At 43.8% G+C, this 15,666-nt stretch overlaps 1 protein-coding gene across 6 annotated transcripts in view; it reads left to right on the forward strand.

The window, feature by feature from the left end:
* The window catches only part of dop1a (DOP1 leucine zipper like protein A), a 626,666-nt gene that overhangs the window by 396,637 nt on the left and 214,363 nt on the right, over positions 1-15,666 (forward strand). For all 6 annotated transcript variants that reach the window (XM_059648463.1, XM_059648464.1, XM_059648466.1 and 3 more), the window contains one exon: positions 10,478-10,589. In XM_059648463.1, the coding sequence (XP_059504446.1) occupies positions 10,478-10,589 (112 nt within the window). The remainder of the gene's footprint in view (positions 1-10,477; positions 10,590-15,666) is intronic.

The following is a 15,666-nucleotide window of genomic DNA, read 5'->3' on the forward strand; positions in this document are numbered from 1 at the left end:
ACTGTATTAGCTGCGTAAGGTTATTTTTCTCGTGTTGCCTAGTGATTCTTGCTAGCCAGTCTCTATTTTAAATACGTACATCAAATCTCTTTTAATCTTATGTGTTTAAGGAGAATAAGCAAATCTGCTAGCTATTCCAATCACAGAAGTTGCCCAACTTCAAAACCATCAGATAGAGGAGCAGAATTACACAATTCAGCCTCTTGAGTCTTCTCCGCCATTTAATCATGGCTGATATTCTTGATTCATTCATGGGATGAGGGGTGTCACTGGCTAGGCAGCATTTATTGCCCATCCCTAATTGCCCAGAGGGCAGTTAAGTCTCAACCACTAACCAGTTGGTTTTATCCCAACAATCGGCAATGGATTCATGGTCATCATTAGATTCTAAATTCGTGACATTCATTGAATTCAAATCCCACCATCTGCCATGGCGGGATTCAAACCCGGTCTCTGTAACGTTATCTGGGTCTCTGCGATAATACCGCTAATACCACTAGGCTACTGTCTCCCAGTGATACGTTTCTCAATCGCATTCACCTGCCTTCTCCCTGTAATATTTGATTCCGTTATGAATCAAGAAGCTATCTATCTCTGTCTTAAATACACTCAGTGACTTGACCTCTGCAGCAATGACTCCCGCAGATTAACCATCCTCTAGCTAAAGAAATTCCTCATCATCTCAGTTTTAAAGAGCGATCCTGTCACTCTGAGGTTGTGCCCTCAGGTCCTAGATTCTCCTATCCGACAAAACACATGCCCCACTCTGTCCAGCCCTCTGAGTGTTCTTTAAGTTTCAATCAGATTCACCGCTTAACCTTCTAAACTCCATCAAGTACAGACGCAGAATCCTCAACAGCTCCTCATATGATAAATCTTTCTTCTCTAGGATCATTCTTGTAAACCTACTCTGGATCCCTTCCAATGTCAACACATGTTTCTTTTGATATGGGGCCCAAAACTGCTCTCAATTTCCCAAATGTGGCCTGACCAGAGCTTTATACAACCTTAGCAGTGTGTCTGTGCTGTTGTATTCCAGCCACCTTGAAATGAATGCCAATATTGCATTTGAGATAATAGGAACTGCAGATGCTGGAGAATGCGCGATAACAAGATGTAGAGCTGGATGAACGCAGCAGGTCAAGCAGTATCTTAGGAGCAGGAAAGCCGACTTTTCGGGCCTAGACCCTTCATCAGAAAGGGTCTAGGCCCGAAATGTCAGCTTTCCTGCTCCTTAGATGCTGCTTAGCCTGCTGTGTTCATCCAGCTCCACACCTTGTAATCCAGTATTGCATTTGTCTTCCAAACTGCCAACTGAACTTGCATGTTAACCCTGAGAATCCTGAACTAGGACTCCCAAATCACTTTGTGCTTCATTTTTCCAAGGCCTTTAGAAAATAGTCTACACTTCTTTACTTCCTACCAAAGTGCATAACCTCACACTTTCCCACATTGTGTCCATCTTTGTCCACTTGCTTACCTGTACAAATCCTTCTGCAGCCTCCCTGCTTTGTCAACACTATCTATCCCTCCACCTATCTTTGTGTTATCTGCAAACTTAGTACCCTCAGCTCCTTTGGCCAGATTGTTAATATATATTGTGAATAGTTGTGGTCCCAACAATGACCTCTGTGGAACTCCGCTGGTCACCAGCTGCCACCCTGAAAAAGATCCCTTTTACCCCTGCTCTCTGCCTTCCGCCAGCCAGCCAGTCCTCTATCTGTGCCTTGCCCCAACCCCACGGGCTGTTATCTTATTTAGCAGCCTCCTGTGTAACACCTTATCAAAGGCATGCTGGAAATTCAAATAGATCCTTTCCACTGGCTGTCCTTTGTCTAACTTGTTTGTTACCTCCTCAAAGAATTCTGACAGATTTGTCAGGCATGACCTCCCCTTGACAAAACCATGTGGACTCAACTCTACTTTACCATGCATTTCCAAATACTCAACAATCTCATCCTTAATAATGCATTTTAAAATTTTACCAATGACCAAATTTAGGCTTATTGGCCTATAGTTTCCTGCCTTATGCCTTACTCCCTTCATAAATTTGGGTGTTTTATGAGCTATTTTCCAGACCCAGAGGACCTTCCGGGAGTCCAGTGATTCTTGAAAAATCTCTACCAATGCCTCTTCAACCTCCTCAGCTATCTCTTCAGAATGCCAATGTATACCCATTCTGGTCCAGATAATTTATCTGCCTTCCCAGACCTTTCAGCTTCCCCAGCACTGTCTCCTTTGTGATGGCCACTACACTCACCTCCACTTGATGGGCCGAATGACCTTACTTCCACTCCTGTGTCTTATGGTCTTATGATGCTCTTGAAGTTTCCATATGTTGCTGGTGTCTTCCACTGAAAACCAATGCTAAGTACTTATTCAGTCCCTCTGCCGTCTCTTTGATCCCTCTTACTACTACTCCAGCCTTGTTTTCCAGCAGTCCAGCATTCACGTTTAGAAAACTGCCTTCCTGTTACCTTTTGGATAGCTAAAAAAGTGCCCTTGCAATCTTCTTTTCTATTATTGGCTTGCTTACTCATCGTTCATCTTCTCGCCCCTTATTGCCTTTTTTACTTATCCTCTGCTGGTTGTTTAAGACTTCCCAATCCTCTGGCTTGCCACCAATCTTGATCAAATTATATGCTTGTTCTTTCGTTTTTATGCTGTCCCTGACTTTCTTTGTCAGCCATGGTTGCCTCATCCTCCCTTGTTCCTTTTTTATTGGGATGAATTTCTGTTGTCCTTCCTGGATTACATCCAGAACTCCTGCCATTGCTTTTCTTGCCTGCTAGGCCTCCCTTCTGATCATCTCTGACTAGCTTCTCCTCATACCGTTATAGTTACTTTTACTCAATTGTAACACTTTTATGTCTCATTCCTGCTTCTCCCACTCAAACTGGAGGATGAATTCTATCATGTCATGGTCACTAGTCCATTGCTGTTCTTTCACCTTAAGCTCCCTAGTCAAAACTACCTAATTACACATCACTAAATCCATAATAGCCTGTTCCCCAGTGGGGTCTACAATGAACTGCTCCAAAAATGTCTCAGACATTACCTGAATTCCTTTTCTTGAGATCTAGTACCAACATGATATTCCCAATCCACCTGCATATTGAAGTCCCCCAAGATTATTGTAATTGTGTGCCTCATGCATGTGCCTTTTTCAGTCTGCTGATTTATTTTCTTCCCCCATCCTGAATCCTGCTAGGAGGCCTGTATGCAACTCCCATCAGGGTCTTTTTCCTTTACAGTTCCTCAACTCTCCCCACACTCTCAACTCTTCTGAATCGTTATCACTTCTTGCTATCGATTTAATTTCATCCCTTACTAACAAGGCAACTTTCTCCCTCTGCCTGTCCTGTGGATAGGACCTAGGACCTGTATCCTTGGATATTTTGTTCCCAGCCCTGATCCCCTTGCATTTATATCTCAGTGATATCCGCAACATCATACCTACCAATTTCAGTTCGTGCTACAGGCTCATTTACATTGTTTCATGTACTGCGTGCATTGAAGTACAATACCCCAGTCCTATGTTGACTGCTTCCCTTTTCATAATTGCCCTCCAATCTGCTGTGCCTGAAATTAGATTCCTGACCCTTTCCATATTCCCTGTCCAATTATTTGTTCTGGAATCTTTGACCCGTGTTGAACACACCACTCCTTTCTCCCCCCACCCCATCCCTTTTATCTTTCTCCACGATGTTCCATGCAACTGAAAATACTCGCTCCCCCCCACCCAACTAATTATGTAAGGTCTTCTGCACTGTATCTCGAGGCCTCGCATGCTTCCTAAAATATGATGCTCAGAATTGGCTGAACTAGTGTTTCATAAAGGATCATCAAAACTTGTTCGCTAATGTACCCTATGGCCTCTATTACATGAATCCTATGCACTTGTTAACCACTTTCTCAATCTCTTCTGCCACCTTCAATACTTTGTGCACTTATATTCCTAGATCGCTGTGTTCCTGCGCACTTACCTTTAGAATTATGCCATTTATTTTATGTTGTCTCTCCTCTTTCTTTCTGCCAAAATTTGATTTGATTTGATTTACTGTAGTCACGTGGACCTAAATACAGTGAAAGGTTTTGTTTTGTGAGCAGTACTGGCAGCTCATTGCAGACAAGGACATAGAGATCAAAGGGTGTTTGGATAGAGCGAGGCATACAGGCTACATTGTGCAGGAGGTGCACAAAGCAAGATCAACATTATTTGAACTTAGAGTTTATTCATCAGTCTAATAACAGTAGGGATGAAGCTGTTCTTGAACCTGTTGGTGCATATGTTCAACCTTCTGTATTGTCTTCCTGATGGAAGAAGTTATAGGAGAGCATTTCGGGGGCGGGAGAGTCGGAGAGCCTTTAATGTTGTTGGGAACCTTTCTGCAGCAATGAGAAGTGTAAATGGAGCCCATGGATGGGAGGCTGTCTTCCATGATGGTCTAGGCTGTGCACATAGCCTTCTGTAGTTCTTCATAGTCTTGGGGAGAGCAATTGACGTACCAGGCCATTATGGAGCTGGATAGTGTGCTTTCTATGATGTGTCTGTAAAAGTTGATGAAGGTTCTTACGGACATGTCAAATTTCCTAAGCCACCACAAGAAGAAGAGGCATTCTTTTGCCTTCTTGACCATCACATCTGTGTGGGAAGTCCAGGAAACCATTGCACCACATCTCCAAACCCTGTAACTCTTTTCTGTATTCTGACTCATTGCTGTTTGATATCCGCCCAACTGTGGTGGTGTCATTAGCAAATATGTCGATGGTGCTCATTCAGAATTTGGCAATGCAGTCATGGGTGTACAGTAGGGGTCTGAGAACACATCGTTGGTGGGGCTGCAGTGTTGAGGGCTAACATGAAGGAGGTGCAATTGTCTATCTTCTTTGATCACGGTCTGTGGGTAAGAAGCTGAGGATCCAGTTGCAGAGGGCAGAGCCAAGACCGAGGTCTCGGAGTTTTGAGATTAGGCTAGTAGGGATTATGGTGTTGAAGGCAGCGCCATAGACAATGAACAAAGAACGAAGAAAATTACAGCACAGGAACAGGCCCTTCGGCCCTCCAAGCCTGCGCCGATCAAGATCCTCTGTCTAACCTGTCATCTATTTTCTAACGGTCTGTGTCCATTTGCCCCCTGCCCATCCATGTACCTGTCCAAATATATCTTAAAAGACGCTAACGTGTCTGCGTCTACTACCTCCTCTGGGAACACGTCCCAGGCACCCACCACCCTGTGTGAAAAGAACTTTCCACGCATAGCTCCCTTGAACTTTCCCCCTCTCACTTTGAACTCATGACCCCTAGTAATTGAGTCCCTCACTCTGGGGGGAAAAAGCTTTTTGCTATCCACCCTGTCTATATCCCTCATGATTTTGTAGACCTCAATCAGGCCCCCCCCTTCAATCTCTGTCTTTCTAATGAAAATAATCCTAATCTACTCAACCTTTCTTCATAGCTATTGCCCTCCATACCAGGCAACATCCTGGTGAACCTCCGCTGCACCCTGTCCAAAGCATCCACATCCTTTTGGTAATGTGGCGACCAGAACTGTACACAGTACTCCAAACGTGGCCGAACCAAAGTCCTATACAACTGCAACATGACCTGCCAACTCTTGTACTCAATACCCCGTCTGATGAAGGAAAGCATACCATATGCCTTCTTGACCACCCTGTTGACCTGCGTTGTCACCTTCAGGGAACAATGGACCCAAACACCCAGATCTCTCTGTTCATCAATTTTCCCGAGGACTTTTCCATTTACTGTTTAGTTCTCCCTTGAATTTGATCTTCCAAAATGCATCACCTCGCATTTGCCCGGATTGAACTCCATCTGCCATTTTTCTGCCCAACTCTCCAGTCTATCTATATTCTGCTGTAATCTCTGACAGTCCCCTTCACTGTCTGCTACTCCACCAATCTTAGTGTCATCTGCAAACTTGCTGATCAGACCACCTACACCTTCCTCTAAATCATTCACATGTATCACATACAACAGTGGTCCCACCACAGATCCCTGTGCTACACCACTGGTCACAGGTCTCCAATTTGAGAAATTCCCTTCTACTACGACTCTCTGTCTCCTGTTGCCGAGCCAGTTTTTTATCCATCTAGCTAGCACACCCTGGACCCCATGTGACTTCACTTTCTCCATCAGCCTGCCATGGGGGACCTTATCAAATGCCTTACTGAAGTCCATGTATATGACATCCACAGCCTGAGTAGGAGTCTGACCTAGGTGTCCTTGTTATCCAGATGTTCCAGAGATGAATGTAGAGCTAGGGACATGGCATTTGTTGTGGACTTATTTCATAAGTAGGCAAATTGCAGGAGACTGAGGCAGTCTGGGAGGTTGGAGTGATGTGGGCCATGACCAGCCCCTTGAAGTGCTTCATGCTTATAGAGGTCAGAGTCACTGCACGGTAATCATTAAGGCATGTTGTATATGTTTTCTTTGGTACTGGGATGATGGTGGTCTTCTTGAAGCAGGTGGGGACTTCAGTTCATAGGAAGGAGAAGTTGAAGACGTCGGTGAATACCTCTAACAGCTGGTCTGCACAGAATCTAAGTGCACAGCTGGGGACTCTTGCTGGGCCCATCACCTTCCTTGAGTTGACTCTCGGGAAAACCGAACTTATGTCTGTAGTGGTGATGGAGAGAACAGCGGTATCCAGGGCTGACTGAGCAGGTGGCATCGCACTGCTGGTATTCTGCTTGAAATAAGCAAGGAAGCATTGAGCGCATCAGGGAGGGATGTGTTTTTGTCCACTATCTTGCTCTGCTTCATTTTGTATCCTGTTAGGTTGTACAGGCCTTGCATTCTTCACATCTACATGGAATGGTATTTAAACTACTGTCAGGATGGCAGACCTGAATTTGTGTGGCAGAAGGTAGGGATGGCATTTCAGTGTAAAGTATTCTAGGTCTGATGAACAATGGCTCACCAGGGTTGCTCTATCTGAGCACCAGGAGATGTTGATTAGGAAGCTTACTCCTCTGCCATTTGCCTTATCTGAGGACATTGTGTGTCCATGCAATGTATGGAGAACGCTTCAGCTTGCAAAGCGTGGTCAGTTATGGCACGAGTGAGCCATATCTCTGCAAAACAGAGTGCATAGCAGCCTCTCAGTTCCCTTTGGAAGATAAGCCTACATCTGAGTTCACCCATTTTGTTTTTGATAGCTTGGACGTTTGCTCAGAGTACGCTGGGAGAGGGGTCTTGAAACTGCATTGTTTCAGTCTTACTTGCAAGCCAGCGTGTCTTCCCCGTTTCCTTGTAGATTTTCTGCATCTGGATGGTCCTGGGTGTCTGTGGTATGAGTCTGCTGGTATGGAAGGTAAGTGAGTTGGGTCTGATGAGGCTGGGCCTCCCCAGCGCGGAATACCGTGAGGTCAGAGTTTAGGCCTGGGCAGGTCTGGCCTCTTTGGGGACAGGTCACAGCAGTAATATTTTTGATCATGGATGATCCCTGTGTTGGTGGTGCAAGTCTGCTGCTCCAGGGGGTAAGTGAGTTGGTTCGGGACGGGCTGGGCCTCCCTGAGATTGAGTAGCTGTGGGATCGGGGATCAGGGATTGGGCTTGGACAGGTCAAGCCTCCTTAGGGTTGCTTTGCTATGGTTCTGGGGCTAGGCCATGGACAGGTCGGGCTTTCTTAGGTCGAGTCACTGTCGGGACCAGTTTCTGCCTGGGTTGGGGGTCGCATTGCTGCAAGGTCGGGGTCAGATCTCGGTGTCCTCATGGGTCCTGCAGGAAGTCAGTAGGTTTGCCCTGGGCCTGCAAATCCAGCTTCACTAGTACTCGGGTCTGGACATTTGTAGGATACTCAGACTTGTAAATCGTTTTAAAAGAACATTATTACTAATTTTTACAGACTTAAAATTTAGGTTTTAAAGTGTGGAAAGGTTATAAGAAATGTCAGAATAAGAGCTGCCATAGGACGCTCACAAAGAGCCATTGGTGTCGGCACCATCTTGAATTTATGTACATATTACATCACACTTCTCTGCATTGAGCATCATCTGCCATGCGTCCACCCTTTCCATCAATCTGTCCATATCCTCTTGAACTTTATTGCTAAGCTCCTTCATAGCTTATTACATTTCCACATTTTGTCATCTGCAAATCTTGAAATTATTCAATGCACACCCTAATTTAGGCTGTAACGTAGATCCCAGTTCTGACTGTTGGGGGAAACCTACTTTCTATTTACCTTAAGTTCAAAACACAACTGTTCACTAATACTCTGTTTCTTGTTCTTCAGGTTGCCACTGTACCTTTTATTCCTTGGGTTTCATTTTGTTGACAAGCCTTATCTCACTTTATGAAATGCATTTTGGAAGCCATGTATACTATGTCAACTATATTGTCCTCATGAATTCTCTTTGTTACTTGATTGAAAAGCTCAACCAAATTAGTTTAATACAATTTGTCCTCAAAAATCTGTTGGTTTAGTTAATTCACACATATTCGTTTAACTATTAATTTTGTTTTGGATTATTGTTCCTAATGTTGACAGAAAGTGTGGTGGAGGCAGGTTCAGTTGAGGCATTCAGGGGTCATCGGAAGATTATGTATAATGTGTGAGCATATGGGGGGCAAAGCAAGATATTGGCGCAAGGTAACAATGCCCTGTTTGAAGAGCTGGTGCTGGAACAACAGACCAAATGCTGCCCTTTTGCATAGTAAGACTTCTACGATTCTGTAAAAGCTCCCTTAAAACCAGGATGAACTACTTGGTTTTAACTGCTGGGTTTAATCTAGTACCTCTTTTGAGCAATGGTGTTACATTTATAGTCCTCTCTTCCTCACATTGCCTTGGGTTTGTATGGAAGATTGGAATATCATGGCTAGTAATGTTTTGATACTTACTTTCCTCTGTAACCTCCAAGATTTATCCTATCTAGATCTGGTGACTTAATACTCCTAGCTTTCCAGTACTACTACCTTGTCAGTTCTTAGCCCTTCCTGAATCTCAATTACTTGTCTTTCACTGTGACTTTAGCACTACATTCTACCTTGGAAAAGACTGTGCAAAAATATAAATGTAGCGTCTCAGCCATTGAATACTGACGCCATTTCTAGATCTTCTTTATGGTCTGTACTCGGCCTCACACCACCTCATATGGTCCACCTCCTATTTACATACCCTTTGAAGAAATTTGGATTCCCAGTCTTTTACCATATTTGCTCTTCCACTTCCCCTGAAAGTTTGTCTATGTTTCACACTTAATTGTTGACTTGACAGCTGTCATATGCTCCTTTTTCTTTCTCATCTTGCTGCCCTTCTTGTAATCCAGGGACTTCTCAATTTGCTTGTTATACCTTTCCCCCTTGTGGGAGCTAAACTGACCTTAAAACACCTCCTCTTTAAAGGAGTAAAAACAGGAACAAAAACAGTTGCTGGAAAAGCTCAGTAGGTCTGGCAACATCTATGCAGGAAAAAACAGAGTTAACGTTTCAGGTCCAGTGACCCTTCCTCAGAACATGCCCTTCCTTCTGAGGAAAAGTCACCAGACCCAAAATGTTAACTCTGTTCTTTCCTTCACAGATGCTGCCAGACCTACTGAGCTTTACCAGCGACTTTGTTTTTGTACCTGATCTCCAGCATCCGCAGTTTTGGTTTGTCTTTAAAGGAGTACCTGCCAGCCCTCAATTCCGCTTGAGCTGAGCCAGATTTTCTTGAGCACTTTATATCCAGGATTTTTTAGTATCCAGTTGTGATCAGGTGTCTGTTACCACTATAACGTCATATTCTTAGGTAACCATTTGTATATGCAGCTTACTGATTACCACAATTTGTGACTAGCTACATGCAGTCCTGTCACTTCCTTGCACGATAACAAAGTGAGGGGCTGGATGAACACAGCAGGCCAAGCAGCATCTCAGGAGCACAAAACCTGACGTTTCGGGCCTAGACCCTTCATCAGAGGCTTCCTTGCATGCTCTCTTTTTTTGATTTGCCCAACATCATGTTATTTCTTATTCTAGTGCTATTTGGCATTCCCAATCCTTTGTGCACTTAATTTTTCTCTTCCTGTAGGTACTTCCTTGTACCCATTCCCTTGCCAAATTAGATAGAACTCTTGGCTTGGCTCTAGCCACCGGAATAATACTTTTCAAAATCTGGAAGTCATACTTTCTTGTGTATCACAGTAAACAATAAAGATCTAAAAGAGCAATCTAAAAAAGAAATTTATTGACTTAAAGCAAGATTCTGACTTTTAAGATGTGGATATTTTAACAATTCCAATAATGTTTATATGTCTTGGAGAAAATTAGTTACATTGTTTATTATGTTTGCACAATACTAACAATCCTGTTAATTGAAGATTGGGAACAATTTTCTCAGAAATAACTAGTTCTTGGGACTAGCAAGGCATTTTTTTTTGTTGTTTATACCCGAGTATGCTGATTGTTTGAGAAAGTCAAGTCTGGATTTGTAAGGACATGTTATATATTTCCCTTCCTCATTAGGATAACATTGAGTGCAAGATTGCAGACCTCATCTCATGGCAAGGAAACATCAGAATATTCTCTGTCTGAATTCTGTCTCTTAGTTGACTTCTTATTGGACATTGTGTCATTGGTAAGATTTTCATCTAATTGATCTCTGTTACTGACAGCTGCTGTCTGAGCAAGAAATGATTACTCTTACATTGTAAATTAAAGGTGTAGAGAAATTTTATTGCGTATTATTCTTCCATGTTTTAGGATGATCAAAATGATTATTTCTACTTGACACTCAATATTCTAATCCTGGTGAATTAATACATTGAATTTTCTGAAATAAATTATCATTAAATGGTGGATGAAATAAACATTTACAGAAATAGTATTTGAGCCACTATTTGTCGAAAAATGTTAAAACTTCAGTAAATTTATAAATATTGATAGTAGTTTAGGTAGCCCATGATGAACATCTCAAGAAACTGCTCAAGATGATTGGAGGTTGTTTACTGAAGCATATAATTTAAAGTCGATTAAACAGTATTGGAATTGATAAAGTACGACAGGGAGACTAGCAGATATTTTTGGTATCTTGCGAAATATTAAATGTTACTTGATAAATTATTAAGGCAGGTTAAAATAAATGCTGCTTTGTTTACAAACCAAACAACACAACAAAACGTGATGATGAATGTGCTGAATGGCAAAAAATGGTGATGTGGTAAGTATCCTAAGCCATTAAAGCCATAATCTAATTTACAATATCATGGGATGCTTTTGGTTCCTTTGTTAAAGCATCCTATTTTACAATATAGCTGTCAATAAATACCAGTGTTCTTACTGAGTTGAATGTGTTTCTCAAATTTCTTCTGTGTATTGCACCAGGGCACAAAGCACTTTTTTATCTTTTTGAGGGCTGCCTTTAGATCTTCAAGGGCTAAATTTTCATTCTCATGAATTTCTTTATTAGGTGATGCATGCAAGTAGTAAGATTACCTTATGTCTTTGTGTTGACGTATGAGGTATTTAGACTTGTTCAGAATCAGAATTAGAAGAATTTAATTTATAAAATCAATTAAAATCACCCATTAGTTTAGAACATAGAACATTACAGCACAGTACAGGCCCTTCGGCCCTCGATGTTGTGCCGACCTGTCATACCGATCTCAAGCCCATCTAACCTGCACTATTCCATGTACGTCCATATGCTTATCCAATGACAACTTAAATGTACCTAAGTTGGTGAATCTACTGCAATAGACAAGGAAAGCATTGTGTTTAAGTTTTGCATAACAAAATAACTGATACACAATTGTATATGCCAAAAGCCATCACCCTAAACGTACTTTTCACGTTTTTGGGGTCACAGCTGATCCATTTCCATTGCATATTTACAAAACTGGAAGCTCTAAGTCAGGCAGTCACTTTGTTTTTATTGATCACAGCTCTCAACTGCAGACGAGTTTTGAGAAGATTTGTAGCTCAGGTTGAGGTTCTGGATGTGAGTTTGCTTGCTGAGCTGGAAGGTTAGTTTTCAGACGTTTCGTCACCATTCTAGGTAACATCATCAGTGAGCCTCCGACGAAGCGCTGGTGTTATGTCCCGCTTTCTATTTATCTGGTTAGGTTTCCTTGGGTTGGTGATGTCTCAACTGCAGATTTAAATGTAAAAATTGGTGCACTGTTTATTCCAATGGCAAACATCACATTTTTCTTCATACAGTAACTCCTGAACATGTGCAGCTTTAAGCTATCGTGTTGTCTTCTTTGTAACCTTCCTCACTGTCTCCACTATGTAGCTTCTTTGTCTTTCCTCTCGACATTCTTGGATCCTCCCTCTTCCCTCTACCGTGCAACCTCTCCAACTCTCCTAAACCTTTATGCACTTCCTCTCTCTCCTACCACCTTCTAATTTACTGCCTCTACAATATTATATCCTCCCTCCCACACTCCCTTGTACATTCCCTCCCTTCTATCCAAATCCCCTTGCCCACTCCCCCCGTCTCTCACTACTCCGTCCATCTCCATTTCTCATGTATCAGAGATAATGGGAACTGCAGATGCTGGAGAATCCAAGATAATAAAGTGTGAAGCTGGATGAACACAGCAGGCCAAGCAGCATCTCAGGAGCACAAAAGCTGACGTTTCGGGCCTAGACCCTTCATCAGAGAGGGGGATGAGGTGAGGGTTCTGGAATAAATAGGGAGAGAGGGGGAGGCGGACCGAAGATGGAGAGAAAAGAAGATAGGTGGAGAGGAGAGTATAGGTGGGGAGGTAGGGAGGGGATAGATCAGTCCTGGGAAGACGGACAGGTCAAGGAGGTGGGATGAGGTTAGTAGGTAGGAAATGGAGGTGCAGCTTGGAGGTCGGGAGCCCATTGGTATCAATGTGGACTTCACCAGCTTCAAAATCTCCCCTTCCCCCACCGCATCCCAAAACCAGCCCAGCTCTTCCCCTCCACCCACTGCATCCCAAAACCAGTCCAGCCTGTCTCTGCCTCCCTAACCTGTTCTTCCTCCCACCCATCCCTTCCTCCCACCCCAAGCCGCACCTCCATTTCCTACCTACTAACCTCATCCCACCTCCTTGACCTGTCTGTCTTCTCTGGACTGACCTATCCCCTCCCTACCTCCCCACCTATACTCTCCTCTCCACCTATCTTCTTTTCTCTCCATCTTCGGTCCGCCTCCCCCTCCTTCCCTATTTATTCCAGAACCCTCACCCCATCCCCCGCTCTGATGAAGGGTCTAGGCCCGAAATGTCAGCTTTTGTGCTCCTGAGATGCTGCTTGGCCTGCTGTGTTCATCCAGCTTCACACTTTATTATCCATTTCTCATGTACTGCCTTGCACATTCTATCTCCCACTGCCATCATGCACCCTCTCTCTCCCGATCCCCACCCAAAACAATCACCCTATCCACAACTTCTCCCACCTGCTTTCAGCTTCCCTGTGTTTCCTTGTCTCATGCCATCTCCCTTGAAGATGCCTCCTTCTCCCCAGATCCTCTCGGGGCTTAGTAGGCAGATAGCCACCATATGTGAGTGGTAGCTCTGGCATCCCTTCTCGGCCTCAGTGTAAATACTGCTGCCCCCTGAAATGTCACTTCTTGATCCCGGACACACTCTCACCCAGCTGCTGGCAGACAATCCTCGCAGTAGTTACTTAACTGCTTGCTGCTACTCTTGTAATCATAGAACATAGAACATAGAACATTACAGCACAGTACAGGCCCTTTGGCCCTCGATGTTGTGCTGACCTGTCATACCGATCTCAAGCTCATCTAACCTACACTATTCCATGTACGTCCATATGCTGATCCAATGACGCATTAAATGTATCCAAAGTTGACGAATCTACTACCGTTGCAGGCAAAGCGTTCCATTCCCTTACTACTCTCAGTAAAGAAACTACCTCTGACATCGGACCTGTATCTTTCACCCCTCAATTTAAAGCTATGCCCCCTCGTGCTTGCAGTCACCATCCTAGGAAAAAGGCTCTCCCTATCCACCCTATCTAACCCTCTGATTATTTTATATGTTTCAATTAAGTCACCTCTCAACCTTCTTCTCTCTAACGAAAACAGCCTCAAGTCCCTCAACCTTTCCTCGTAAGACCTTCCCTCCATACCAGGCAACATCCTAATAAATCTCCTCTGCACCCTTTCCAAAGCTTCCACATCCTTCTTATAATGCGGTGACCAGAACTGTACACAATACTCCAAGTGCGGACGTACCAGAGTTTTGTACAGCTTCACCATAACCTCTTGGTTCCAGAACTCGATCCCTCTATTAATAAAAGCTAAAACACTGTATGCCTTCTTAACAGCCCTGTCAACCTGGGTGACAACTTTCAATGATCTGTGTACATGGACACTGAGATCTCTCTGCTCATCTACACTAACAAGAATAGACATAGAACATAGAACATAGAACAGTACAGCACAGAACAGGCCCTTCAGCCCACAATGTTGTGCCGACCATTGATCCTCATGGATGCACCCTCAAATTTCTGTGACCATATGCATGTCCAGCAGTCTCTTAAATGACCCCAATGACCTTGCTTCCACAACTGCTGCTGGCAACGCATTCCATGCTCTCACAACTCTCTGCGTAAAGAACCTGCCTCTGACATCCCCTCTATACTTTCCACCAACCAGCTTAAAACTATGACCCCTCGTGCTAGCCATCTCTGCCCTGGGAAATAGTCTCTGGCTATCGACTCTATCTATGCCTCTCATTATCTTGTATACCTCAATTAGGTCCCCTCTCCTCCTTCTTTTCTCCAATGAAAAGAGACCGAGCTCAGTCAACCTCTCTTCATAAGATAAGCCCTCCAGTCCAGGCAGCATCCTGGTAAACCTCCTCTGAACCCTCTCCAAAGCATCCACATCTTTCCTATAATAGGGCGCCCAGAACTGGACGCAGTATTCCAAGTGCGGTCTAACCAAAGTTTTATAGAGCTGCAACAAGATCTCACGACTCTTAAACTCAATCCCCCTGTTAATGAAAGCCAAAACACCATATGCTTTCTTAACAACCCTGTCCACTTGGGTGGCCATTTTAAGGGATCTATGTATCTGCACACCAAGATCCCTCTGTTCCTCCACGCTGCCAAGAATCCTATCCTTAATCCTGTACTCAGCTTTCAAATTCGACCTTCCAAAATGCATCACCTCGCATTTATCCAGGTTGAACTCCATCTGCCACCTCTCAGCCCATCTCTGCATCCTGTCAATGTCCCGCTGCAGCCTACAACAGCCCTCTACACTGTCAACGACACCTCCGACCTTTGTGTCGTCTGCAAACTTGCTGACCCATCCTTCAATTCCCTCGTCCAAGTCATTAATAAAAATTACAAACAGTAGAGGCCCAAGGACAGAGCCCTGTGGAACCCCACTCACCACTGACTTCCAGGCAGAATATTTTCCTTCTACTACCACTCGCTGTCTTCTGTTGGCCAGCCAATTCTGTATCCAAGCAGCTAAGTTCCCCTGTATCCCATTCCTCCTGACCTTCTGAATGAGCCTTCCATGGGGAACCTTATCAAATGCCTTACTGAAGTCCATATACACCACATCCACAGCTTGACCCTCATCAACCTTACTAGTCACATCCTCAAAAAACTCGATAAGGTTTGTAAGGCATGACCTACCCCTCACAAAGCCGTGTTGACTGTATTTGATCAAGCCATGCTCTTCCAGATGGTCATAAATCTTA

Source organism: Stegostoma tigrinum, chromosome 9, assembly GCF_030684315.1.
Source record: "Stegostoma tigrinum isolate sSteTig4 chromosome 9, sSteTig4.hap1, whole genome shotgun sequence".
NCBI lineage: Eukaryota > Metazoa > Chordata > Chondrichthyes > Orectolobiformes > Stegostomatidae > Stegostoma > Stegostoma tigrinum.